The sequence below is a fragment of the Neofelis nebulosa genome, chromosome 10, assembly GCF_028018385.1.
Source record: "Neofelis nebulosa isolate mNeoNeb1 chromosome 10, mNeoNeb1.pri, whole genome shotgun sequence".
NCBI classification, from domain to species: domain Eukaryota; kingdom Metazoa; phylum Chordata; class Mammalia; order Carnivora; family Felidae; genus Neofelis; species Neofelis nebulosa.
In genome coordinates this window covers 105,279,945-105,307,157 of record NC_080791.1, presented here as the reverse complement: position 1 = coordinate 105,307,157, position 27,213 = coordinate 105,279,945, and the positions used below count along the sequence as shown (strand labels likewise).

Sequence of the window (27,213 nt, the reverse complement as noted above, 5' to 3'; positions counted from 1 at the left end):
ACCGTGGAAAATGAGGTCTTTTATTCTCTACTGGGAGAAGGGCTTTGCAGAGCCGAAGACACAGTTCAAGCCGGCCCCTGGGCAGGAATGCCCTGACTGCGGGGTGTGTGTGTGTGTATGTGTGCACACACGCGCAGGTTTGGGGTGGGCACGGTTGCTTCCTGGAGCTGGCCCCAGTGTTTACACTGCCAGAGCCAGGCCAATCCTGTTGTTTTCTCGATCGAAGACGGTGAAATACAACCTCAGGAAGACATCGCCCAGGATCCAGGAGTCTGAGACCAATAAGCTGTCTCCGCTCTCATCAAAGCCGCTGTAGCAGGTGCCCTGAGGACCCTGGAGGAGACAGAAACACTTACCAGTCAGCAGCGGCGGAAGTGGGGTGCCCATGCAGGAACCAGAACTGTCTGCAGCTCTCACGGTCCGCCGGGTCTTTCCTTCTGACTCGCGCCGGCCGTTCCCTCTGCAAAGTATGCCTTCCCTTCTCCCCTCACCCCTACCGGCTCCTTCCGACTGAGCTCAGCCCCTGCAGAGAGCCTTCCCCGGGGACCCACCCCGGCCTTCCCTGGCCACTCAGCGGCATCTGCAGTGACGGGGCTTGGCCTCCGGGGGGGGGGCGGGGGGCTCTTCCTCCCGGCTGCTCCCCAGCCTTCCTGCAAGTCCCGGATCTGAGGACCGGCCCCGGGGTTGTGGGCTCCTCACCTCCTGGATGTAGGCACTGGCTGGCACCGGGTAGTCGATGCCGTTGATGGTGAAGACGATGTCGGGCAGAGTGTTGGCGGCATCACAGTCAACTACGTACTGTCAGAGAAAGCGAGGGAGAGGAGGTTGGCCCAGCCGACCCTTCTACGTGTGGGGAGCCCTAGGGCGACCCTGCCGCGTGACCCTTCACCTCGCCGCTGTAGGACCGGTTGGCGCCGATGATCATCTGGATGTTGAAGACAACGTGAGATGGGCCAATCAGCAGCGAGGTTCCTGTATCAATGATGGCCTGGCAGCCACCATCACAAGCAATGACCTCCCCGTTCATGGAGATGCTGGGAGGCAGGGGGACAAAGCAGGCCGGAGGATGACTCTGTGGGCTCCCTTCGCTACCCCCCTCTCCCCGGCTTCTCCTGCACCCCCCGCTCAGCTCAGGCCCGCCGGCTGTTTCCCTGTGTTCTGACCCTGCTGACCTTCTGTGACTTCCTTCAGGTCTGCAACTGGACCGAACTCTCTTGGGCCTCAGGGCCTTTGCATACGCTGCCGCCCCTTTCTGGAACCACCCCAACCCCCTTGGGCTAATTTCTCCTCATCCTCCAGCTTCCAGCTTCAGGCAAGTCTTACGCCCACACTCGGTCAGGTCTCCTCTCTGGGTCACCTTGGCATACTTTTCCTCGTTTCTGGCATGCATCAAAGGGGGTAATTCCTTATTTGTGTGACTTGTTTCCTGTACACCTGCCCTGTGAGATGGTGAGCTCTGGAAGAGCAAGTTCTATTCTCAGGGCCTCCCTCGAGAGACCAGGACTCAGCAGCCGTTCAACATGTTTGTTGAATGAACGAACGAACGAACGAATGAAGAGGAAGCGAGCGAGGGACAATGAGAGACCCGTATTTGGTGCGTGGCTCATGATGGGGCCCCCACAGCGAAAATGGAGGTTCCCCTTGGCGGACGTCTCTCTGATCCCCTTTCCGTCTCAGCCTCCCCCCCAGCAGGCGGGCACAGACCTGCAGCCGCTGCTTCTTCCCCGAGAGAGTTCAGCTCCCCACGTCGGCGGGCCTCCCTCGCCCCTCGCCTCACACTCCAAGATCCGGGCCTGGGCCCTCTTCCCTGGTCAGGACCTCGCCAGGAGGCGTGGGGCTGTGAGGACCCGTGGGCAGCGGGTGTCCGGGCACGTCTGGGCGCGTGTGCCCGCGTGGGCATCACTCGGGGCGGCGCTCCGAGGGCCGGGCCTACCTGTCCATGGATAACTGCCAGTACAGCCGTTTGGACACAGGGACCCAGTTGAGGTCTCCGCTGTAGTAGGAATGGTCCACACCGCCGAACATCACCACACTGCCCTTCTCGTCCTTTCTGAGGTGGGAGGGAGAAGGAAGGGCTCATCGTGAGTGGAAGATAACCGGGCCGGGGGGTGGGAGGGGATGCTTTTCTCAAGCTCAGCAGCACTGTCTGAGGGCTGTGTTTATCGTGGCTCACTTGTCCACACATCCTCTGCGCTCCGTTTTACAGACAGGGAGGTTGAGGCACGGAGAGGTTGAAGCCTGGCTGATGAAATGGTGAAGCCGGGTTCGAAGCCGGACAGTCCGGCTTCAGGGCTGGCTCTGACCATCCCCTGGGCGGACCCCCTCGAGCGATTGGAGCGCTCAGATAGGCGGTCGGAGGACGCGTCGGCCAGAGAGGTCTGGCCTGCCATCTTTCAGAAAATTCGAGCGCTCAGGCTCACCCGGGGTGTGGGCTACGGGCCCCGTGCTCGGCGAGGCCCCACATCTCCGCCATCCCTGTCTGGAAGTTCCCAATGCTTGTGAAACACGGGCCCTCATGTTTTCGTTTTGCACTGTTCCTTCCTGCAAATTATGCAGCGGGGCCTGGGAGCACGCAAACAGTATTAGTGAGGGAGGAAACTGCTCTGCCGACCCCTCTCCTTCCTTCCATAACAAGTCTATGGGCACATCTTGCTGCCTCTTCCGCCAACGTATACCCTGACTCGTGCTCTGTTCCCGCCCCCCCCCCCCCCCCCGCCTCCACCTCCCTGGACCAAGCCGCCACCCTCTCTCTCCTAAAGAGGCTGCTGTATGTAGCCTCTTCCCTGGCCTCCCTGCCTCCGCTCCACGGCATCATTCTCCGGGGCACCCCCAGGGTGAGCTTCCAAAATTGTAAATTGGATCATGTCTCTTCCTTGCCTAACCCCTGCCAGAGGCCTCCGCTCCCCTTTAGAGCAAAACCCCAGGGGAGCCATGGGGCGCCTGGGGGGCTCAGTCGGTTAAACGTCCGACTTCGGCTCAGAGCATGATCTCTCGGTTGGGGGGTTCGAGCCCCACGTCGGGCTCTGTGCTCACAGCTCGGAGCCTGGAGCCTGCTTCAGAGTCTGCGTCTCCCTCTCTCTCTGCCCTTCCCCCACTTGTGCTCTGTCTCTCTCCCCCCCCCCAAAAAAAAAACCCAACCCAGGGGAGCCTTGTCCCTGCCTCTCTGCCAGACTTCCTTCCCACCTCCTTCCTCCCCCAGGGCTCCGGCCGCACCGGCTCCCTTGCTGGTGCTCGGGTGGTGCTCAGGTGCTCCTCTGCCTGGAACTTTGTCTCCCCGGCCCGGCTCTCTCCCATCACAGAGGTCTCAGCTCAGAGAGGCCTTTGCCGTAGGCTGTCTGCAACCTCGCCCATTGCCGTCTGTTCTGTCACCTTGTTTTGTTGCTGCCGCAGAACCAGTTACCATCCGGAGGTACCTTTTCCCTTTCTTTATGTACTTATTTCTTGGCTGCCTCCTTCGCCAGCCCATAGTAGGTGCTCAATCAATACATGTTGAATGAATCTTCTCCTTCGACTGGCTCTTGTACTCCTGAGGCTCAGAGGGGTCCAGCAGCTCTGGGGTTTGAACTCAGGCCCCCCTAGAACCCACAGCCTCCACCATACCCTCTGTCCCCTACACACATCTGTGGGTCAAACTCAGCCTTGGGTGGAGAAGACACAGTCTGTCAACAGGGTCCTTCACGAGTCTGGGCTTCTCCCCTGCCCAGACCCTCCCAGACCCTCCCGGACCCCTCCCAGACCCTCAACCGGTCAGGGGACTTCAGTTTTTCCCGCTGCTGAGCCCGGAGACCGGAGCCTGGAGATCTGACTTGACCACACACCATGGGGGAGAATCCTACAGGCTGAGATTGAGTCCTGCCGTCCGCAAGTACCTGCCTGGGCAACCTTGTGCAAAGCTCCTCTCTGAGCCTTGGTTTCCCCATCTGTCAGATGAGGGACTTAGACTGCGGGGGTCAGCAAAGTTCTCCCGTCAAGGGCCAGAGCGTCATTATTTGAGGCTTCGCAGGCCGCACAGTATCTATTGCGATTGCTTGGTGTTGCCGTAGCAGAGCAATGGCAGCCACGGGCGGGATGGAAACAAACGAGCCTGGTTGTGTTCCAATAAAACTTCATTTACAAAAAGCAGATGGTGGGCCACCTACGGCCCCCAGGCCATTGTGTGCTGACCCCCGGACTAGGCTCTCTCTCAAGAAACGTTAGGGTCAAATAGTCTACCATTTTTTGACAAAGGGCCGGTCCAGCCCAGACTTACTTGCTTAAGTAGAAGGCAAAGAGCTCCTGAGAAATGAGACCCTGCTTCCATAGGTTGTCGAAGACAGGGACGGTCCCTCTGAGGCTGAGGCTGGGGTAGGCCAGGCCCAGGATGCCGTCGAAAACTGCGTATTCCATGAACTTGCCGGGCTCCCTCAGGCTCAGGCCAAACGCCTGGGCCACGTCAACGAGGCCCCCGAACTGCGGGAGAAGAGGGTGTTACCGGGGACGGATTTGAACGTGGGGCTGGGCTGGGCGGACGTGGGCAGGGAGATACGACTAACACCGCAGAGAGAGACCGAGGCGTGGCCGTGCCCTGGGTGGACCTCAGGTGGCCGCGACACGCCGGAACAGACACACACGTTCTGTCTGCGTGGCGCTGGGGATTTTAACGCACACCTGCTCCCCCGTGACGCCATGCCTTTGTCACAGGCGGGGAAACCGAGACTGGAAGTGGGACCAAACTGTTCCCACCTGAGGACAAAAGGAACCGAGAGGAGGGTGGCCGTCTTATTGGCATTGCTATGACGTGGTGACAGAAATGGCGTGCGTCCCTCGCAATTCATTGTGGATCCTGTGTCCGCCCAAGGGGTGCGTGTGTGTTCAGGTGCTTTGGAGGAGGCAGTCCAAGGCTTTTATTAGATTCTCAAAGGCCCCCGAGGGTAAGGACCCATTTATCAGGCCACTCCCACTCCTGTGGCCCCTGCTTTTTTGCCTGGGAGCCCGGACCCCGCCCCCCGTATCAGTTCCGCCCCCACCTCCCAAACACCCCCCACCTGTGTGAGCCCTGCGCTGCCTCCCAGTGGGAAAGGGACTCCCTTTCGTCTAGAATACCTCCCTAGGGACGCAGCCCCACAGGGCAGGCGGCCAGCTGCCGGGGGACTTTGGGAAAGACAGGTGCTCCCACCTGACCCCACATCTAGTCCTCTAAGCAGTCATCGCTCCCACGGCCGGCCTGCCGCAGCCTCCGGTTTCCACGTTACCCGAACGGTGTCGTAGGCCAGAAATCCTGACATCGTCCCGGAGCCGTACTGGAGGTGGATGGGCCGGCCCGAGATCCGGAAGGTGGAGGACCGCAGAGGGTTGAAGACGTTGTGATTAGCTGCAGACACAGGAGGTGAGCGTCCGCCAGTCTGCCGAGGACCGGGGACGGGGTGGTGGGGGCCCGCGTCGGAAGGCTGCACTCACCGCAGGCAGGGCTAGAGCAGTAGATGGAGGGCACCCACAAGTCAGACGAGCCGGTGTCAAAGATGACCTTGAACTCCTGCGGGGGCGTTCCAATGCTGATGGTGCCAACGTAGGCCAGCTGCAGGGGCCGGGAAGGGGTGGTTACGGCAGGCCCGGTGGCCCTGGTCCTCCCTGACTCCCAGGGTGCCTGCCTCCACTGGGTGTCCCGGGTCTCCTGAAATCATCCACCTTACAGCCTCTGCTCAGGCCAGTGCCTCTGTTTGAAAAGCTCCTCAGTGTCCCCTGCAGCTCACTAAATCCTTTCCAGCCTTTCAAGGCCCAGCTTGAGTGCTTCCTCCTCCAGGCAGCCCGCCTAGGCCAGCCCAGGCCACTTCCTCTAAACTCAAGATGTATATCAACACCATGCGGCTGGCCCTTTTACTGGACCTTCATTTACTTTTTGTCTGTCTTCCAGGCTGGGCTATGCCTCCCTGGAGAAGAGACAGTAACTCTCTGTCAACAATAACAGTAACCTCACACACTGGTAGGCGCTCAATAATTTTTTTCCTGGTGTCACTCTTGGGGCCGTAGAGGCTGAACTTCCTCTGCCTGGGGTGTCGGGCTGGGTTCACAGTGGGCTTTGTCGTTTGATCAGATAGGGCTCGCCCTTCAAGTATAACTCAGTGCTTTGCTTAGTTCAGAACGAACAAAATCCCGCAAGCCAAGCACCGTGGTTCACAGGTGCCCAACGATGTATCGTTGGCACTGAAATGGATGTTTATCTGCCCCCTTGTCACTGCTGGACCCGGTCACCACGGGCCAAGTGCTGAGGTTAGGAGTGCCTTCTCCCCTGGGAATGGGGTCCCCGCTCCCCAGCATTTCTGCCTGCAGGAGCCCCAGCCCCAGCCCCCCTGCGCACACCTCCAGATGAACCCCAACGCTTGGCCGGAGCCCTAGTGTGCTCTGTAGAGTCATTCTCCTCCCCCCCCTCCCCCCCCCCCCCCCCACCGCACTCACATCCAGGTAGTTTCTCATCGGTTCAAAATATATCCCCAGGTCCAGATTTACAGAGTCAACAAACTTGTAGGCCAGGTTGTAAGGATGGTTCTCCAGGAAATCCTTCAGCCTGTCTTTCTCCCTGAGGTTTTCTCGCATGGACTTGACCCTCGTCAGAGGGATTCTGGACGCCAGCATTGGGAAAGAGACACAAATGAGAGACAGCAACGGCCTGCCCTGTGTTACCCTGCACCTGCCAGATCTTCTGCTGCCTGTCACGCTATCGGGGGTTTTCCCAACATTTTTACAATGTCCTCTTACTATCAGGACAGGCCCCCCCCCGCCAAACACGATGGAAAGACCGAGGCGATAAACTTAGGTTTGGATACAGGTTCTGTTGTGTAATCTGGGGTAAGCCATACGGCTGTTCTGTGCCTCGCCTTCCCACCTGCAAAAAGGTGGAATGACAATAACCCCCCCCCCCCCCTCCCCGTAGCGTGCTTGGGCGTTAAGCAAAAGGATGGCTGGGATGCACCTGACTGGTACGAGGCCTCGACAGTGGCAGCCATCACTGTTGCTACTGTCACTACTGTCACCTTACTGTGTCTTTGTCAAAGAAGCCCCGGGAGGGAGGTGGAGCAGAAATCGTCGTCATCGTTTTACAGGGAGTGTGCGACTTGCCTGTGGTCGCACTGCTTGTTAGAGGCAAACCTGGGCCTACAAGTAGCCCCCTTGATCTCTTTCCGGGGCTCAGCCAGAAGACAGGGGTTACAGAGGAAGTGAGGAGGTGGGGAATAAATTAGGGAAATGAAGAGGGTAGAGAAACAAGAAGGACTCAAAATGGAAAACATACAGTATTTTGCATTCACAGAGACGTCCAAAGAGACAGAGACGAATAAGAGAGACATAGACATGTGGAAATGGAGAGAGAGCAGAGAAGAGACCCAGAAACAAATGCAGGAGAAATGCTGTTCCTAGACAGAACCATGCCTGCAGTTGCACAGGTTGTGCACTGAGCAATTCCAAGGAGCATCTTTTCACATAGCTCATATGACTGGCACCCCTGGAGCGGTACAACCCTGCAGGCCTGCCCCAAGACACCTGGGGCCCCAAAGTGCACATGGTAAGCTACTGATCAATAAAGGGAGACTTGAACTTTAAGACAGTCTGGGAATGATTAGATTCTCTTCTCTACCCATGGATGGGCAGGAGAATAAGAGGGCAAGAAAGAGCCCAGAAAGAGAGCTGATGCCACCTGCAGTCCCTGTACTTACGTGACTAAGCACTCTGAGAGGGCCACCAGCCCAAGGACCCAAAACCACTTCATGCTTTCTCCTCGGGTTCTGAGCATGCAGTGGCCGACAAAAGTTGTTTGCTATATGTGCTCTGACCTGTCCTAGTTGTCCCCTTGAGGGCTGCTAAGTGGACCTGATAAGAAAAACAAACCTCCCCGATAAGATCTTTAGCCCATCAGTGTTTGTGAAGAGGGGATTTAGAAAATTCACAGAATACAGAGATTTCTGGTGTAAACTCTTCCTTGGGGCTTGGCTGGAAAAACAAAAAACAAAAAACAAAAAGCCCAAACCACAAGATCTAGAAGAGCGGGGACTTTTGCTGTCTTGGAGATAAAGGTGCTGCTAATAATGTGATAAAAACAAGTGCCAGGTGTTATGCTTGACTTTTCTGATTTCTGCAGTTCCCCCAAGGGTCCTGGAGGTACATGCACTGGGAGCCTCATTTGGAGAGGAGATTGCTAGGGGGTCAAATGTCACAGTGAAGACACTGAGGGACAGCACACTGCATACAAGTGACTTGAGGTGATGGGATGGCACAGACCAAGGGCACTTAGGATGTCTTTCTGTTCCAGAGATTAGGCCAGAGCAATAGTATGATTGCACCATTAAAAAAAAAAAATTAATGTTTATTTTCGAGAGAGAGAGAGAGAGAGAGAGAGAGAGAGAGACAGAGCATGAGTGGGGGAGAGGCAGAGAGAGTGGGAGACACAGAATCCGAAGGAGGCTCCAGGCTCTGAGCTGTGAGCCTAGAGCCTGACTCGGGGCTTGAACTCAGGAACCGCGAGATCATGACCTGAGCCGAAGTCAGACGCTCAACCGACTGAGCCACCCAGGCGCCCTGCACCATTTTAATATTAGGAGAAATGTGATGTGTGCATCCAAAAGAGCTCTTACTCATAAACAAACATTTCTTGGGGGCCCACCGTGTGCTGGGGTCTGGGCTGGATGCTAGAAAGTCAGAGTCAAATAAGACACAAGTGGTCCTTGGGTTCAGGAAGCTTGCCATGTAGGGCAGGGCTCACACGCTCAAGATCCGGGAGGTGAGGGAAACGAATGGAAGGGCTGGACAGGGCACCCCCTGCCCCACCACAAGGGGGCAGCCTCTACCCCGTTCCAACCAGCAGCTGCCACGTCTGGCTGATGATGCCAGCCTGGCCAAGTTTTCAAGAGAGGTCAGAAGCCTGGATATTTATGTGAAATCCTTATTTTCAAATGTGAGCAACTATTTTCTTAAAAACAAACCGACCCACAAACACAGTGTGAACCAAACCTCAAGCAACTGTGGGCTGTAGGCTGTACAGGTTTTTATTTCTAGCCAAGCGGTGGGAGTAGAGCACAGACTGAAGGGGTGTTCAGTTCACGTTGGTTGAACGAATAAGAGACTGAATACATCCTCACCATATTAGTTTTCTTTGCCTTTTCAAAAATTGATGTTAGTTAAAATTCAAGTTAGTTAACATATCGTGTAGTATCGGTTTCAGGAGCAGAACCCAGGGATTCATCACTTCCATGCACCCAGTGCTCATCCCAACAGGGGCCCTCCTTAGTGCCCATCACCCATTTAGCCCACCCCCCACCCACCGCCCCTCCAGCAACCCTCAGTTGGTTCTCTGTCTTTAAGAGTCTCTTATGGTTGGCCTCCCTCTCTGTTTTTATCTAATTTTCTTCCCTTCCCTTGTGTTTATCTGTTGAGTTTCTTAAATTCCACATATGGGTGAAATCATATGACATCTGTCTTTCTCTGACTTAATTCACTTAGTATAATACAGTCCGGTTCCATCCATGTTGTTGCAAATGGCAAGATTTCATTCTTTTTGATCGCTGAGTAGTATTCCATTGTATCATATCTTTTAATCCCTTCATCAGTCAACGGACACTTGGGCTCTTTCTACACCTTGGATATTGTTGATAGAGCGGCTATAAACATTGGGGTGCGTGCGTGCCTCCCAATCAGCATTTTTATATCTTTTGGAATACCTAGCATTTGTAAAGAAGGACCACCAGGGTCAGAGATGAGCCAACAAACTTACCGGTAACCTCTGTTTGCTGAGCACCTGACTTAATTTCCCAAGAGGATTCATGCCTTGAAACATTTTGTCTGCCAAGCCAACACACAAAGGAATAATTAAGTTTTAAGTTTGTCAATCAAAGAAAGCAAAAAAAAGCTTCTGCTTAGCCTGAGATGAACAGGGCTGCCCAATTAAACTGGTGTTATTCCAGCCAAAGAGAAGGGAATGGAATTTTCCAGCTCCTGTAGGACTGCCAGGACACTGGTGTTGGTTCCTCTGTGAGATCTGTCCAGGACTGACCCTTGAGTAGAACAGTGGGATGCTGGTCTGGTCCCCAGGCTTGGGTAGTAGATGGAGCGGGGGCCCCTTTTTAATTTTTAAATTTGTTTAAATGTTTATTTAATTTTGAGAGAGAGAGAGGGAGACAGAGTGCGAGCGGGGGAGGAGGGCAGAGAGAGAGAGGGAGACGCAGAATCCGAAGCAGGCTCCAGGCTCCGGCTGTCAGCACAGAGCCCGACGCGGGGCTCGAACCGACGAACCGTGAGATCGTGACCTGAGCTGAAGTGGGACGCTTTACCTACTGAGCCCCCCAGGCGCCCTGACACATGCCCCTTTTTAATGTAGCGATTCCACTTCTAGGACTCTCACCCAAAGATACATTGGCAAAAAGCCTTTTACAGGCTTTTTCAACTTGTTAATTCAACTGAGTAAAATTTAAATATCTAATTGGCTATACAATTCATGGATGGGGCAGCATCCTGTCTAAGCAAAGAGACGGGAGCCCCTGAGGAGCTGTATGAAATGGAGACTTTTCCTACAAGTCAGGTGGGGCGAGAAAATTACCAGCAAAAGAAAAAGATTGTGCTAGGCAAGCCTGCTTTCCCTCGAGGGGAAACTAAGGGGTCTTATCATGAAGATCACCTTACCTTCCTTTAGGGGATCTAGAGGGCCCATCAGAGAATTCCTGACTGACCGGTTAAGACCACATTTCTGGGGGAGGTTGAAACTGCAGTGAGATTATGCATTAAGCCTCCACTGGGGACTTGGCCTACGTGATGCCCTCGGGGCCCGTGATTTTGTTTTTTTAAGGATGATGTACTCATAAGCTACATGCACTATTTGCAAAAGCAAAAAATTAGCAGCACTCCCAAAGTGACGGTCAAGGGGAGCGTGGATACGAGCTGCACTGTGGCCGCACAATGGGGTATAATGCAGATGGAAAAAAGAAAGGGATGGGTGAAATCTCAAGGGTATATTGTTTGTTTAAAAAAAAAAAAAGACAGGGTAGAACAGAACACAGAACAGTATTTGTAGCTTGCTGCTTTTATATACACATATATGCCTACTTTTACTAAGAATCCGTGGAAGAAGAAACTCAAAACTAACGAGCACCGTTACTAATAGGGAAAGGCAGGGTCAGAAGCGACATTTTTTCTTGTTCTCTTGTGTGGCTTTGCAACCATGTATATGTTCCACAGAATCCCTCACCCGAAAAGACGTCCCCCCACATTGAGGATAAACTGTGGCAAATGAACACAACGGTCCTCAAGTTGGTGACAGCTTGAATTGGAAGTCTCAGTTGGTACCAATTAATTATTTTTCTTTCTCTAACTAAATATGTACAGTGGACCTGTGAATAATGTGGGGTTTAGGGGCGCTGACCCCCTCTCCCCAGGCTGTCGAAAACCCACATGTAACTTCTGACTCCCCTAAAACTTCACTACGAATAGCCTACTGTTGACCAGAAGCCTCACTGGGAACATAAACAGCCGATTCACGCATGTTTTGTACGTTATACGTATTATATCCTGTATTCTTAGGATACAGTAAGCTCCAGAAAAGAATGTGTTACTAAGAAGATCATAAGGGAGAGAAAATACACTTTCAGTCCTGCACTGTATGTATTGGAAAGACTCCAGTGGAGTTTAAGTGGACCGGTGTGGTTCAAATCCGTGTTGTTCAAGGATCAACTGTATTTCCCGGCTCTGGCAGGTGAAAAGCCTGGGAGCAGTGATAACCCGATAGCGGAGACTGCCCTGGGGCCCAGCCTGTGGCCTCCAGATACCATTTACTACTTATTAGAGGATCAGGGATTCTTGAAGAGATGGCCGATTCCAGGTCTGGGCCAAGAAATGCACGGGGTGAGCCTAGGATTGTCTCGAAGGTCCAGAAGGTTGGGAGCCTCCAAAGATCACTGAAATCCTGTCCAAAGGTTCAGGAATCAATAGGAAGAGGCTTCCGCTGGCCAAAAGTGGGACGCTTTATGCATCGCCTCAACTTGATCGAAACAAATCAAATATACAAAAAGTCATGAGTTCCGTGGGATATTATACGGCATCTAATTTGTCACCACGGGGCATTGCTAGGGCACCGACTCGTTAGTCTGATCATTGATGGAGAAAGGGAAATAATCATCGATATTTACGCTATTTTTGTCTGAGTGAAGTATATTTCAGGTAACTACAAGTAATTGGCAAAGGCGAGTTCTTCTTTACTGAAGCATCCTAGAAATTAAATTCAGAAGCAATGGTAGAGTGAAGAAATCGCTGCTTTGCAGCCCCTGATAAAACAATGGATCTGGGGGAAGCATACCAAGGGGAGACACTATTATTTATTCGGAGTCTTAAGAGACAACAACCAAATGCAATGCATGTGTACGTCCTTTCTATCCTGATCCCGAATTCAAATCAGTAAACCGTTGAAAGGCATTGTGAGAGGGGCGCCTGGGTGGCTCAGTCAGTCAAGCGTTCAACTCTTGATTTTGACTCAGGTCGTGATCTCACAGTTTATGAGTTCAAGTCCCACATCCGGCTCTGTGCTGACAACACGGAGCCTGCTTGGGATGCTCTTTCTCCCTCGCTCTCCGCCCCTCCCTCACTCAAGCTTGTGGGCTCTCTCTCAAAATGAATAAGCTTTAAAAAAATTGTTGAAAAAAGGCATTTTGAGAGGACGAGGGAAATTTGAGCATGGACTGGACATTAGACGATATGAAAGTTATTGGTACTTTGGTTTGGGATAAAACAGCATTGTGGTTATATATATTTAAAAAATCTTGGGGCGCCTGGGTGGCTCAGTCGGTTAAGCATCTGACTTTGGCTCAGGTTGTGATCTTGCGGTCCGTGAGTTCGAGCCCCGCGTCAGGCTCTGTGCTGACAGCTCAGAGCCTGGAGCCTGTTTCAGATTCTGTGTCTCCCTCTCTCTGCCCCTCCCCCGTTCATGCTCTGTCTCTCTCTGTCTCAAAAATAAATAAACGTTAAAAAAAAAAATCCTTACCTCTTAGAGATGTACAATAGTCTTAAAGTGAAATGGTAATCTGTACCTTAAAATACACCAGCAAAAATGAATGAATAACCAAAAACTTTAAAACGAGGGTCTAGATAAAACAAAGATGTGTGTAACTGCCATGGGCTGAATTGTGTCCCCCTCCCTGTCCCTCAAATTCCCATGTTGGAGCCTAATGCCCAACATGATGGTATTTGGAGGTGGGCTGGTGGGGAGGGAGGGAGGTTTTTTTTTTAATTTTATTTTTTGCAAACAATGTTTTTAAAGGTTACTTTTATTTGAGAGAGAGATAGAGAGCAAGCAGGGGAGGGACGGAGAGAGGGGGACAGAATCCCAAGCAGGGTCCGCTCAGTCAGCTAAGCATCTGACTCTTGATTTTGGCTCAGGTCATGCTCTCACGGTTTGTGAGTTGGAGCCCTGTGGCGGGCTCTATGCTGACCGTCTGGAGCCTGCTGGGGACTCTCTCTCTCTCCCCCTCTCTCTCCTGCTCCCTGGCTCACGCTCTCTCCAAATAAATTAATTAATTAAAAAAAAATTAAAAAACAACCAACCCCCCCACACAACCCTTACATTTTGAGGTTTCTGCCTTTAGTGTTACCCCGATGGACCCAAGAAGAGCAGACTTGAGCCGGCCCCCTCTGACTGGGTCACTGGGAGCTGCTTCTCCTTTAGCTCTTCCCCTGGGAACTGCCCACCCCCACCCCCACCCCCACCCCGGGGCTGCCTGACCATCCAGCTGGAGATTCTGAGGAGCCACGGCAAGGCCCAGATGTGGATGAGCGCATTTTTAGAAAAAACCAACCGGGCATCCCCCTCCCTGGACTCATCTTCAGTGCCGTCTGCAAGGTGAGGGACAGGCGTGGGTAGGGCGGGAGCCAAGGAGTGAGGCCGAGGGTGAGGGGGTGTGGAGCTTTGGAAGAGGAGGGAGGGCAGCTTGGGCAAGGCCCGGGAGGGACGGGGGTGTGGAAGAAGCCCCAGGGAAGGAATGGGACCTGCCCCTGGTCCAGCCCCAGCGGGTCTCCCCGTAAACACGCGGGAGGTGGCATCCTATCTGCCAGAATTCCGGCTCCAGATGTGGAGGTGACACAGAGCCATCCTCGCTGCTAGTGAGCCACGGGAAAGAGGCACAGCCCCAGCCAGCGGCCCCTCGATTGCTCCCTCGCTGGCGGCATCATCTCAAGCCGGGCTGCAAAAGGGCAGGCCATGGAAAGCATTTAAAATATTATCTGATGGAGCTCTCCTTCCTGGCAGGTCTTGCACCCAGAGTCCTTTTATCGGTATTTATTCCTTTAGGAGAGATGATTCATCAGCCTAAGCTGGAGTTTCTGTTGAAGAAGCCGCAAGCTTCCCCGTCGGTAACATCTGTGTTTTAACCACCTGATCTCAGCCCACAGATTCCGAGCAGCAGAATGTCCTGCCGGGCAGGGCCCAAAGGTCCTCCGGCTCAGGGGTGGCAGTTACATCATGGCACCTGGTCTGCCCCTGCCCACCTGGAGTCCAGGGCAGACCCCGCCGGGCAGTCCTGGGCAACACGCATCCCTCAGCCACTTGTCACGCTAACCGGCACTGGCGTGCAGTCTGGACCGTCTGCTGTCCTTGAAAAAGTCCAATCCTTTCATCCTCGAGATGAAGAAACTGGGTCCTGGGGAGTGTGACTCACCAAAGAAAAGCTAGCGAAGCGTTGGGACTCCAGACGTCTGGTCCTCAGGCTGGGAGGGCGCAGAGCGGGGACAGCTCAGAGAACGCTCAATGGCATCCACTGCCGTGGCCTCCGTGGGTGACTCTCGGAGGTCCTCGGCTGCCGGGGCCGAAGTCCTTCCCCCTTCTTCTCAAGTCTGGCCTGCTTCCATCACCAGACCTGCCTCTGGGGGCAGCAGGAGGACGATGTTGGGAGCTGGCTCTCCCAGGTGCCGGGCACAGCGGGCACGGCCCCAGCTGGAGTGGCACCAGACGGCAGTCACACAGACAGCGTCTGACTCAGGCCGAGCCCCATGGCTCCCCTTCCTCGTTCATGCAATCCCAGGATTGCCTGGCACTGGCCTGAATTTAGAGCACTGAGCCTCCTCTGCTCAGCCTTTGGCAACTTAGAGCTGATGTCTTATTCATTCTTTAGGGAACGCCTAGCCAAGTCAGGAGGCTCAGACAAGCCTGCATTCAAGGGGCTTGTCTATGCTCAAGAAAGACTTTGGGGGCGCCTGGGTGGCTCAGTCGGTTGAGCGTCCAACTTTGGCTCAGGTCATGATCTTACGGTTCGTGGGTTTGAGCCCCGCATCGGGATCTGTGCTGATGGCTTGGAGCGCGGAGCCTGCTTCAGATTCTGGGTCTCCCTCTATCTCTGCCCCTCCCCTGCTCGTGCTCTGTCTCTCTCTCTGTCTCAAAAATAAATAAACATTTAAAAAAAAAAAAAAAAGACAGACAGACCTTGGAGCTTTGAAGGCCCTGATGGGGGATGAAACCACTCGCACTCTCTGGGGACTTTGCTGTGTGGATCCGGATGGAGGAAAAGGGCAGACCCATAAGGACAGGCTGGGCATTACCTGGATCTCAACTGCTTGCGGGTTGAGTTCCAGCGCCCGGGCCTCAGGGTCAGGAGCTGATGCCGATGCCCCATGGCCATCTTTGGAGAAGGAATGGAGGGACCAGATCGGCCGAGAGCACAGCCCCCTTGGGCGGCCCCGTGATCACACAGGGGAAGATCAGACCAGAGCGTTTTCTTTCCTCTTGGCCCTATCGGTGTGCTGGAGGTTCTGCCCAGGAGGACAAGCAAACCGAGAGAGCCAGAGTCGGTGGTGGTAGCAGTGACATCCGCTGTGTCCCTGGAGATAAACAGCTTATCCACACTGCCCGAGGCCTGCAGCAAACTTCGCACTATCTCCCTGATCGTCCTGCCTCAGGACACACGCAGCCTCTGAGGTGCTGGGGAGGAGGGTGACCGCTCATTGCTGGTAACTTGCAAGTGAGGTAGGTGATGAGGTCACGCTGGGAGACCTGTGGCCGAGGTGTCCCCTGCAGTGTGGAAGGAAGACCGGAGCTGGAAAAGCAGCCATTTATTGAATTTGGTTACCTTGGGCCTTTGCGATCGCGGTTCCGTTGTTTGGAATGTTCTTCTCCCAGGCCTTTGCATGGCTGTCTCCTTCTCCACGTTCAGCCACCACCTCAACCGTCCCTTCCTCGGCGAGACCTTCCCTGGCCGCTCTGGTTTCCCAGGCACAGAGCCTGACTCATTCAAGGGGCCCCAGAGACACCGGATACGTTTTGCCACGTGCTTTTCATGGATGCCCTGTGAGGCCGAGATTGTCCCCAGTTTACAAATGAGGAAACTGAGGCTCAGAAGAGTCAGGTAATCCCTTCAGGAGATATGGCTGGTGAGTAGGAGAGCCAAGATTTGAACCCAGATCCACCGGACTGCAAGTTCCATCTAGGACCTAAAGAGATCCTTATCACCAGGGATGGGACATTCAGCTCCAAGAAGACTATATATAATAAACAACCCTTGTTCATTTCTTCCTAATTTACTACCCCGGCTCAAATTCCGTTTAGGATTCCTAACTGAAGCTCCCCAGGTTAAGTTTTCTTTGTCCTGTTCATTCCTCACAGATTTATGGCCTCTTTGTCTAAAAGGTGTGAAAACTTGCCTTGAGATTTCTTTGGATCTCAATTTCATTATTGGGTTTCTGCATGCTTGTAATAAAGCTTTTGGTTTTTTTCTCCTGTTAATCTGCCTCATGTCAATTGAGTTCTTAGTCGGGCTCGAAGACCTTGAGGGTAGAGGAGAGTTTTTTCTTCCCTTCAGTGGCCTTGGGTGGAAAGTGAGGAAGGCTTCCTGGTGGGGGAACTGCATGGAGGGTGAATGGATGAGAAGATGGGCATAGGGAGCAGAGAACATCAAAGAAGGCATCACCAGCCTCCCAGTGAGCTCAAGGGATTGTCAGTCACCTGGCGAGGTGGAATTGCGAGGGTCATAGGCCCGAGTGACACATGCTATCAGTCAGAATAGACAGCAACAGGGGCACCTGGGCGGCTCAGTCGGTTACGAGTCTAACTTCAGGTCAGGTCACGATCTCAGAGTCCGTGAGTTCGAGCCCCGTGTCGGGCTCTGTGCAGACAGCTTGGAGCCTGGAACCTGCTTCGGATTCTGTGTCTCCCTCTCTCTCTGCCCCTCCCCCGCTCACCCTCTGTCTCGCTCTCAAAAATAAATAAACGTTGAAAACATTTGTTTTAAATATTAAAAAAAAAAAAAAAAAAAAAGAATGGACAGCCAGAAGCAACGGCCACCTGAAAAATCATGTGTCTTTCTTGCTCTTCCTGTCTGTCCATTACAGGCCCTGTGACCGGAGATGTCACCCCTCTGGGACGCAGATGGTTAGAAACTTCGCCATCTGCAGTGCCACTGGTTGTCATGGTGAGGACAGGTGTCGGCTCGCACGGTGGCCGTCACAATGTTTGCCGGGAGTGACGTGTGCCACTACTGCTCAAATTTCATTGGTCTGAACAAGTCATGTGGCCGCCCTGAATTTAAGGGACCACGGTGGAAGTGTAATCCAGCATGCGTGTAGAATGAAGATTCGAAAAATCTGGAGGACAGCCCTAATAACACATGGGCTGATGTGGGAAAGAGCAAAGACCAGGTCACGGGTGGGCCTTGAATGCCGTGTTCAGGAGCGTGGAATTTTTATCCTGTGCACAATGGGCAGCGCTGAGTAGGTGAGTCGATGTTGTTAGGCCGTGGTAAGCAAAGGAGTAAAAAGGAACGGGAGGCTGGAACACGAAGAGGCTGCAAGAGAGGGAAGAGGGGGGCTGTGGAAATGGGTGGGGGCGGGCGTGTGGACAGGTCACTGGGGAGGGGCGTAGTGGGGGGTGATGGGAAAGAGGGAGAGGCCACAGACATCCTGGGGGGCTGTTTACCCTGGAGAATCCAGACTCCCGTGAGGCGGAAGGACCAACCTCAAATCTAAAAGGTTTTCTCAGAACCAAGCGACTAGGCCTCCTCTGTGGCGAATTTTCACAGCAGAACAGGACAAAGTTTAAACTGTGGGGAAGGCAGATTTCGCTTGAGTTTTAGAACCACTTCTGTTATCAACTTCTCGTTGTCACTTAAGCTATTTGCCAAGCACTTTGCACGGAAAGGAGCTGGCGTAATATTTGGAAATGTGAATTTCCTTCCTGTTCTCGCGGCGGTAGGACAGGAGCTCTGCCCCGAAAGAACTCCCACCGCAGCCAAGTGTTTGGAAGTTAAATGAGAGCACCCGGCGGTGTGGGGGGCAGCGTGGACAGAGGAGCAAGTCCCAGGATGGAAAGGAGGAGGCAGTCATCTCTGGGGGGGGGACACGGGGGTGTCCCCCGGGGGGGCTGGTTCTCCTCCCGCTCAGCTCTGCGGGAAGGGGGCAGAATTTCTGATGGAAGGTAGGGGGGTGCCGAGGTCTGATTGCTGCGCATGTGGCCTTGAGAGGAGCTGGCGGGACCCCGTGGGACTGGCCCTCGTCCGGGGCAGGGGGGGCCCTGTGTGACCTGCCCAGAGACAGAGGGCGAGCTGTGTTTCTGGACCCCACCCCCACTTTTTTCTGACACCACACAGGTGTGCGGATCTCACTGGGTTCCACGGAGGGGGAGGAAGCGTGGCCTGGAAGGGAGAGAAGACCTAACTTGAGAAATCGAAGGATGTGTGAGACACTGTTTTACAAAATGAGGGGGAGCAGAGCACGGTGCCTGAGAACCAATGCTGGAGCCAGAGGGACTCGGCTCACATCCGAGCGTGGCCTTGACGAGCTGTGGACCTCGGACAAGTTATTTCCTCTTCCTGTGCGTCACGTTCACCATCCTTCATCGCCAATGTGATGGGTTCATCACCAATCCTAACAGAGCCACGTGCATGAATACGCGTAGGTGCTTAGGCCGTTGCCAGGCGCTGCGCATTACATAAAGTCGGTTATGTTCTTTGGATGCGGATCCATGCCGGTTACACTGCCATATGTGGGGAGCCTGTCTGGGACTCGGGGGTTAAGAAGGAGCTGTCTCTCAGCGGAACGTCATGACTGAGGGGCCATCTGGTTCCATCCCTGGCTTTGCAGGGGCAGGAATCAAGGCCCAGAGAACAGAAAGGCCTTGGCCCAGGTCAGCCCAGACTGAAGTCACTGAGCGACAAAATGAATTGGAACTCAGAGGCGTTGTGAGGCCCACGCCTGAGGCCGGAATCAGACTCTCACTAGCTGTGTGATGCTGGCTCTGGGGCGGCCGTCCGTCCTGCCTGGGAGGATTAGGCTGCTTTGTGGGCCTCTGGGCCCAAGGCTGCCTGACCCCCTCTCTGGTGGGGTCTGCCTGGGGTCTGCTGCCTGGAGAAAAGGCTGTCCTTTTTTTTTTTTTTTTTTTTTTTTAAGTTCATGTATTCATTTTGAGAGGGGGTGGGCAGAGAGAGAGGGAGAGAGGGAGAGAGAGAATCCCAAGCAGGCTCCTCACCGTCAGTGCGGAGCCCGATGTGAGGCCTGAACTCCTGACTCGTGAGATCACGACCTGGGCCCAAATCAAGAGCCAGATGCTTAACCGACTGAGCCACCCAGGTGCCCCAAGAGGCTGTCCTTTTGTTCTGTCACCAGCCGGTCCCGGTCCCGGGGCCCGGGGAGCCGTGTTTGACTTCCTGGGGCCTCATCGTGGCCCATCGGGTGGCCAGTGAGGATGGAAGTATGAGCAGCTGTGACGGGACCCGAGGCTCACGGTTCTTGGGGGTCCCAAGCTGGAGACAGAGCCCGGCCCGTCTCACTGAGCACTTCCTCAGTGGCCATTCCCATTCCCCGCTTCCTGCTCTTCAAAAACCGGCGTGCGTGCGTGTGTGTGGGTGTGTGAGGAACAGAATGTGTAAATGAGTATGTCCGTGTGTATGAATGTGCGTATGGGGGAAGGTGGGGATTTAAATGCTGAGGTGATACACACTCCAGCTGATGGCTCCTCCCTGCTTCCCCAGAATGGCTCGCTCTAGAGTCTAGAAGGGGCTCTTCCCCTCGGTGGGATTCTTTTTTTATTCTTTTTTATTTTTTTTCCTGTTTATTTTGTTTATGCATTTATTTTTGAGAGAGAGGGAGAGAGAGCGTGTGAGTGAGTGCACAAGCCGGGGAGGGGCAGAGGGGGAGGGGAGACACAGAATCCCAAGCAGGCTCCAGGCTCCGAGATGTCAGCGCAGAGCCCGATGGGGGGCTCCGACCCACAAACTGTGAGATCACGACCCGAGCCCAAGTTGGACGCTCAGCCGACCGAGTCACCCAGGCGTCCCCACCCCCCCTTGGTGGGATTCTTGATCTGATGCTGGCGAGAGCGGAGGGGGTGTAGAGCACGTGGACGTTGTCTGAGGTGGCATCCTCCCTGGCTTTGGTGTGCTTTTGTTTCTAGTGACATCTGCGACTTGGCTTTGGAGGATCTATTACAGCGGCTCCGCGGGCACAGGGTGGCCCTCAGACGGCTGCGGGGAGCTCCCCTGCCTCGGGTTGGGCATTTTCTTTTTTCTTAAAAAAAAACCTTTTTTTTAATGTTTATTTAATTTTGAGAGAGAGAGAGAAAGAGAAAGAGCACGAGTGGGGGAGAGGGGCAGAGAGAGAGGGAGACACAGAATCTGAAGCACGCTCCAGGCTCCGAGCTGTCAGCACAGAGCTGGACGTGGGGCTCAAACTCACAAACCGTGAGGTCATGACCTGAGCCGAAGTCAGATGCTCAACTGAGCCACCCAGGCACCCCTGGGTTGGGCATTTTCTTTCTTTTTTTTTTTTTTAATTAAAAAAAAAATTTTTTTTTTGAACGTTTATTTATTATTGAGAGACAGAGAGAGACAGAGCCTGAGCATGGGAGGGGCAGAGAGAGGAGGAGACACAGAATCTGAAGCAGGCTCCAGGCTCTGAGCCGTCAGCACAGAGCCCGACGCGGGCCTCGAACTCACAAACTGCGAGATCATGACCTGACCCGAAGTCGGACGCTCAACCAACTGAGCCACCCAGGTGCCCCTGGGTTGGGCATTTTCGAGGTGAGACTTAACCTTTCAGAGTTCCCCGTGGGAACAGGCTTGTCCCTTCCCTGTCCTGCCCTCCCCTGGTCCCTCACTGGTTTCTCTGAGAGCAACTTTGAAAGAAATTCCTTACACGTGACACCTCATTTTTGGGGCTACTTCTGGGGAGGCTGACCTAAGACGATCTTCTTCAGGCAACCCACCAGGACCTTGACTTATTTAAGTTTCCCTCCTATGTGTTCCTAGGGCGCCCTGAAGTTTTCTCTGCCATGTGGCTTTGCCCTTGCTTGAATTTCTGATATCCCTGCTAGACCACATGTTCTGGAGGGCAGGGATCTCACATGTTCATAAGTCCATGGAAAGAGATATGGTTTCTATTCTTCACACTCTGTTGTCCAAGTAAGGCTAACACAGGGGTTGGGTACTAGGTTACAGGCTCAACTTCCATAACCCAGGCCCGCATAACCAAGGCTTAAATAAAATACAATTTCATTTCTCTCCGGTACGGTGCTCCAGGTGGCTCCCCAGTGATGGGGACTCAAATTCTTTCTTGCTGCCATGCCACCTTCAACACGTGATATTTAACTCTTGGTCTAATGTGGCTGCTCCAGCGCCTGTCATTACATTTGCATCCTGGCTAGCAGGAAGTAGACAAGGGGAAGCAGGACATGCCCTGTTCCTTAAAGGACACAGCCAGAAGTTGTAAATATTATTTCCACTCGTATCTCACTGGCGAAATGAAGTCACAGGAGTCCTTTTAGGTGAAAGACAGGTTAGGAAATGTATGTCCTCTTTAGTCTTTTCGTCTAGGTGGCCCTAGACTCGGGGTTTGATCATTAAAGGAAGAAGGAGGGGCGCCTGGGTGGCTCAGTCGGTTGGGCGTCCGACTTCAGCTCAGGTCACGATCTCGCGGTCCGTGAGTTCGAGCCCCGCGTCGGGCTCTGGGCTGATGGCTCAGAGCCTGGAGCCTGCTTCTGATTCTGTGTTTCCCTCTCTCTCTGCCCCTCCCCCGTTCATGCTCTGTCTCTCTCTGTCTCAAAAATAAATAAACGTTAAAAAAAAAAAATTGTTTTTTTTAATAAAGGAAGAAGGAGACAACATCCCTGTTAAGCCCTCCTGTTTCAGTGCAGATAAGCTGTTACACTGTGAAGACATACAACCCCCAGATCTCAGCGGGTCAATACAACTAAGATTTATCGTGCACTCAGATGTGTCACGGGTTAGCAGGGGACCTTGCTCATCACAGTCACGCCCTCTTGATGCAAGGGAAGGGGATGCGTGGCAAACAGGACCCTGCTTCGCGAAGGCTTCTACCTGGAAGTGACATATTGTGCACACCGCGGTGGCCAAAGAAAATTCCATAGTCATGGCAAACCTGGGGTGGGGGCTGGAGGTGGGGGGGTAATGTGACCTGGCTAGAATATTTATGATGAGCAATAATGGTCACCACCCTTCATTCACGTGCCTATACTTTACTCTTTTTTAGCTCTCCCCACCCTGCCCCTCAGCCTCTTTTGGCCAGTAGATACAGATTTGGATGAGATCGTACGAAAGGATATACGCTAGGCTGTTAATAAGTCAGGAAACCAAGAGCAAAAAAAAAATGAAAAGAAAAAAAATCCCAAAGCTATACCTTTAAGAAGGCATGTTTCTAATCACAATTTTGCATTGGCACAAGGGTGCATCAGTATATATATTCGTATATATATGGTTTCTGCATAAATGGAACAGGATCATAAAGAAACTTGTAAAATATAAATTCATTTACCAAACCCCACAGAATACTAATGAAGGTGTACTGTATTAATGATTACCAGATCAGGTTTAAGTTTGGGTACACGTTGCAAGAAACCTAAAATAACTGTAAGAAGATAAAACTTGATTTTTTTCCCCCTCCCACTCAAACCAGTCTGGAGGTAGGCCATCCAGAGTTTGAATGGTTTCCATTTTCTAGGACACCTCATGGTCCAACACAGCTAGAAGAATTCTAGCCATCACATATGAAATCAAGGCAGCAGTTAAGAAGGTGGGAAGGCAAAAGGACTCACCTCCCAGCTGACTCCGCTCCTTTAAAGCAGCCTTCCAAGTAATTCCTCGCAATCCTTCTGCTTATTACACAAAGTCACCATCATAACTGGCAGCAAAGGCTGTTGGGAAATGCAGGGGTTTTTGTTGGTTGGTTTGTCCTTTTAGCTACTGGACACATTGCTGTACAATAAAATATACTCTATTCTATTTTAGACGCTTTTTTTTTAAGTGTACTTATTTATTTTGAGAGAGAGAGAGAGAGCAGTAAGGGCAGAGAGAGAGGGAGAGAGAGAGAATCCCAAACAGGCTCCATGCTGTCAGCACGGAGCCTGACGCGGGGCTCGAACTCACAAACCGCGAGATCATGACCTGAGCCAAAACCAAGAGTCGGTTGGACCCTTTACCGACTGGGCCGTCCGGGCGCCCCTACTGTATTTTTAAAGGAAAACGAGAGACGGGGTAATGCTGTAGGCAGCTACCAGCCCCTGCCTTGGAGACACGACTCCTTTCTGGGGGGGTACAGCCGGAACTGCTGAGCACTGAGTGGGCGCCAGGAGGAAGGAGCCCGAGTGAGAAACCAGCCAGACCAATCTGACTTGCAAGTCCAGGGAAAAAAAAAAAAAAAAAAAAAAAAAGACGGAGTCTTCACCGAAGATCTCCTGAAGCCCGAATTGGGGATTATGCGTGCCAGGCAGCAAAGTTTCCTTCAAAAATTGCTTTTCCAACCGGGTCCTGAATCCTCGCCCCCACTATACCTCGGCCTCTCAAACACCTTCTTCGTCTGACCTCAAACTCGGACCTGCCTGTTCCGCTTTCCTCACTTCTGCTCACATCACTTCTCCATCCAGTCAACCAGCATAACGAGATCCAAGTGGAGGAGTCCAACCAACCCACCCACCCTCGGTAGAAGGGGGTAGAGAGGGAACACAAGGAATATCTGGACTTGAATATTTTTTTGTGCTAGATGAAGATCATCTGAAGGATGGAGATATCTTGGGGAAGAGAGATCTCCTGGGCCTCTCAAATTCCCACCAAAAATGTAACTTCTCCGAGACACAGAATTCAAAGCAGGCTCTGGGCTCCGAGCTGTCAGCACAGGGTCCAACGTGGGGCTCGAACTTGCGAACCGTGAGATCGTGACCTGAGCCGAAGTCGGACGCTTAACCGACTGAGCCACCCAGACCCCCCTGTGTCTGCAGTTCTTAGCAGTGAATGTATGTGGAATGACAGAACGGGAGAAGAATACGGAGCTGTCTTCTCTTGCTCTCGCGCACTCCCTCTCTCTCTCCCTCTCTTTTGCATGTATCAGGCTCACTCTGAAATATGAATGAAATTGGATGTAACTGAGGCACGGTATAAGGGACATATGTGCCAGCGATAGGACACCAGGACCGAACGGGGTGGGCTTGAGCCTGGGGAAGCTGAAAAGAGCCAGAAGTGGAAAACAGGAGGAAACGAGGTAGGAAGAGCACCCTCTTCCGGGGCCACCTGCCTCAGACGACTCGCCACGTTTTCCTCCCTCCCTCCCTTTCTCCCTCCCTCCTTTGCTCTAATTCTCTATCTTTGCTAATTCAGCCGTCCCCCCCCCCCCAAACCTGGATGACTTGGCAATGACCTACTTGATGGGGAAAGTATAGAGCAGTTTGTCATTTCCCCTGGATAGAATCATTGTGTCTGTCACATTCACAGGTTATTACTGTCATTGCTTCAGGAGTTTCTAGCATTCGCAGAAGATGATGTATAAAACAGTTCCTGCCCATCCTTACAGAAATTACTCTCCGGAGGGAGCGAATGGTCCATTACAGAAAAATGTAGCAAATGCTGAGACAGGAAAGGGTGTGGGGTGTTTGAAGAACGTACAAGGGGGCACTTACCCAGCCTTGGGGGTACAGGAGGGACTTTCCAGAAGTGGAGTCTAAAACCTGAAGGGCACGAGTGACAGCAAACCCGAAACGAGAGTGGCTTACCCAGGGTGGTCTATTTCCCTCTCCTGTGGAAGTCCAGACGTGAGTATCCAGCAGTGTCTCGACGCTCCATGGCGTCAGGGCTCAGGGTCCTTCTGCTTTGTTGTGCCTCCAAGTATGGCCTCCATTCCCCGGTCACCTCACAGCTCAAGATGGCTACTCTAGCTCCTGGCGTCACGTCTGGATTTCACCTGCCAACACAGTACCAGTGGGTGAAAGGCTTGCTAAATATAAACTCAAGCTAATCCATCCTAGTGTTTTCTAATTTTTTACCACCAAAGTAATATATGCACAAGATTAAAAACTATATAGCACAAAAGTCTTACAACACAAAGCTAAGGTCATCTGCCTCGGTCCTCCCGACCCCTCGGAAAACAGTGTCACCCCAGCTATCTGACGGCGCTGTAAAGGGGAGCCACTCTGACATTGTGTTCAAAGTGAGATGTTTGCAAAAACCAACTTACTCACGCAAGTCAGTAGCTGAGACTGTCTTCCTCACCGTCCCTTCTGCCCTCTAGAAGCGATCACTGCGTGGTCACCTGGCCCAAGGGTCCTTAATCCATCTGCTACCTGGCAGCCTAGGAGGTGGCAAGAAAGAGGAAGGAGGCTCTGCCCAATAGGGACAATGGCGATTACCATAGCCAATCAGATCCATTCTCTCTATAATTTGAAATCGAAGTTTTGAGACTCTCTGCTGAAAGGAATTTTGATATCCCAAAAGAAAGAACAGAGTCAAGTAAGGATGGGACCTTGAATACTGCTGTGCCTGGTGCTATCGAGCTCCTGGACTTTATAGTTATGTGACCCAATAATTCCCATTTTGCAGATGGTGGCCTAGAGTTGGATTTCTACCACTAGCAACGATGGTCTTAATTCCACACCTAATATGGTGGCCAATTTTGGGTGGTACGGTTTCCTTGGTCTAAGAAGCTCTCCTCCTGGGATCCCTTTTTTTACAAAGCTTCAATCATGGACCCCGCTGAGAAGCCAAACAGGAAATGAGGTTCACCCCCAGGTCTGGTCGTTTAGTACACGGTGCCCAGGGAAGAGAGCACCAGCTAGCATCAGGGTTTTTCTTCCCAGGTCATCGGTCTGGGGATTCTGGGCAAGTGAGGTTGTATAAGGACGTCTGTCAAGCGCTACGCACACAGAATGGGCTACAAGTGCAATCTCGGACCTTGGGAAACAGGTTACTTGGGAAACTACTCAAAAGTTGTTTTGAAAAACCCGCCAGTCAGTTCCAGACTGACAGGCACTGCTCTCTGCCAGGGACACAGGTCTGTGGTCACTCCCGGCCTGGAGCTGACTGGTGTCACGGCCGTCGGCGTGTGGTTGGCTTGGGGGCCCCTTAGTCCGAGCTCAGACCACCTAAGTCGTTCCCTAGGTGCTGGGGTTCCACTCCTTTCTTCTCGGGCCCCTTTCGGCCGCTTAGAGCAGCCTGCCCAAGGCCAAGCCCGGTAAAACAGAAGAGCCCTGGTCTCGGCCACTAGAGGAACCGCGGGAAACCCGCGCAGGCGCACTCGCCCTGGGCGGCCGGGTCTCCGCCCAATGGGCGGTCCCCTTCCAGGGGCGGGGCGGAGGCCTGCGGGGGGCGGGGCCGGGCGTCCGCCGCTCGCGGGAGGGGTCTCGCGAGGACGCACGTGGGTGTGGCCCGGGGTGGCTGAGCGTGTGTGTGTGCTGGGGAGGGGGGCGGGGTGGGGCGCTACCGTGGTGACTCGGGCCCGCGGGTCTCCCAGCGTGGTGCGGGACAGCGGCGTGGACCCCGCTCCCAGCCCCGGACGTTGGAAGGGTGTCACATCCGGCGGGAGGGGGCGGGCCTGCGGGCCCCGGAAGTGTGGGCGCGGGCCGTGGTTTAACCCGCGGCGGCTGTGGCGGCGGCGGCGGCGGCGGCGGTGGCCGGGGCAGGTGAGCGGGACCTGGGGAGGGGCGAGGACGGGGAAAGGGGTGGCGCTGGCAGTGGTTCCCGGCGCGCCCCCGCCTGTCCGCCTCGTCCTGGCAGACGCCGGTGATTGGGCGCGAAGGGCGCGTGACTACCGCCGGCGCCCCTGCCCCTCGCAGCGGAAGGGAGGGAGGCCGGCGCCCCTGCCCCTTGCGCCCTCCCCTCCCTTCCCCCTGCAGGTGGAGCGTCTGGCCCCGCCCCACCCCACCCCCTCACCGCCACCCTCCACCCCCCACCCCCATTCCATATTTGAGCATCTTGTTGGTCATAGTTCTAGTGACGTTGGAGTCCGTTTGCCCAT

General features: G+C 53.5%; 1 protein-coding gene and 1 long non-coding RNA gene across 5 annotated transcripts; one reads left to right on the top strand and one right to left on the bottom strand.

Moving 5' to 3' along the window:
- Positions 1-26,871, bottom strand: LOC131487963 (pregnancy-associated glycoprotein-like). 4 transcript variants are annotated; one of them, XM_058689205.1, is made up of 12 exons: positions 26,680-26,871; positions 25,438-25,551; positions 24,977-25,164; positions 23,030-23,128; positions 6,433-6,595; positions 5,437-5,554; positions 5,232-5,350; positions 4,250-4,449; positions 1,934-2,050; positions 890-1,034; positions 700-798; positions 1-333 (listed from the first exon to the last, which is right to left on the bottom strand). In XM_058689205.1, the coding sequence occupies exons 5-12, from the start codon at positions 6,568-6,570 to the stop codon at positions 181-183; spliced, it is 1,089 nt and encodes a 362-aa protein (XP_058545188.1). In that variant the 5' UTR covers positions 6,571-6,595; positions 23,030-23,128; positions 24,977-25,164; positions 25,438-25,551; positions 26,680-26,871; the 3' UTR covers positions 1-180. The 4 variants fall into 4 exon arrangements, with proteins under 4 accessions (XP_058545188.1, XP_058545187.1, XP_058545189.1 ...); XM_058689204.1 differs by lacking the exon at positions 25,438-25,551 and having other exon boundaries at positions 23,030-23,189; XM_058689206.1 differs by lacking the exons at positions 23,030-23,128; positions 24,977-25,164; positions 25,438-25,551; positions 26,680-26,871 and adding an exon at positions 9,737-10,050.
- On the top strand, positions 5,250-7,572 carry LOC131487966 (uncharacterized). The gene is made up of 2 exons (XR_009250034.1): positions 5,250-5,365; positions 7,283-7,572. It is a non-coding gene; the product is annotated as an uncharacterized LOC131487966 (long non-coding RNA).
- Positions 26,872-27,213: the final 342 nt, after the last annotated feature.

Coding starts and splice junctions, on each gene's coding strand:
- LOC131487963 (XM_058689203.1), bottom strand. CDS start 7,762: ATGCTCAGAACCCGAGGAGAAAGCATGAAGTGGTTTTGGGTCCTTGGG. Junction 5,351..5,436: donor CTGCTCTAGCCCTGCCTGCG/GTGAGTGCAGCC, acceptor CTGTGTCTGCAG/CTAATCACAACGTCTTCAAC. Junction 334..699: donor CCAGTGCCTACATCCAGGAG/GTGAGGAGCCCA, acceptor TGTCTCCTCCAG/GGTCCTCAGGGCACCTGCTA.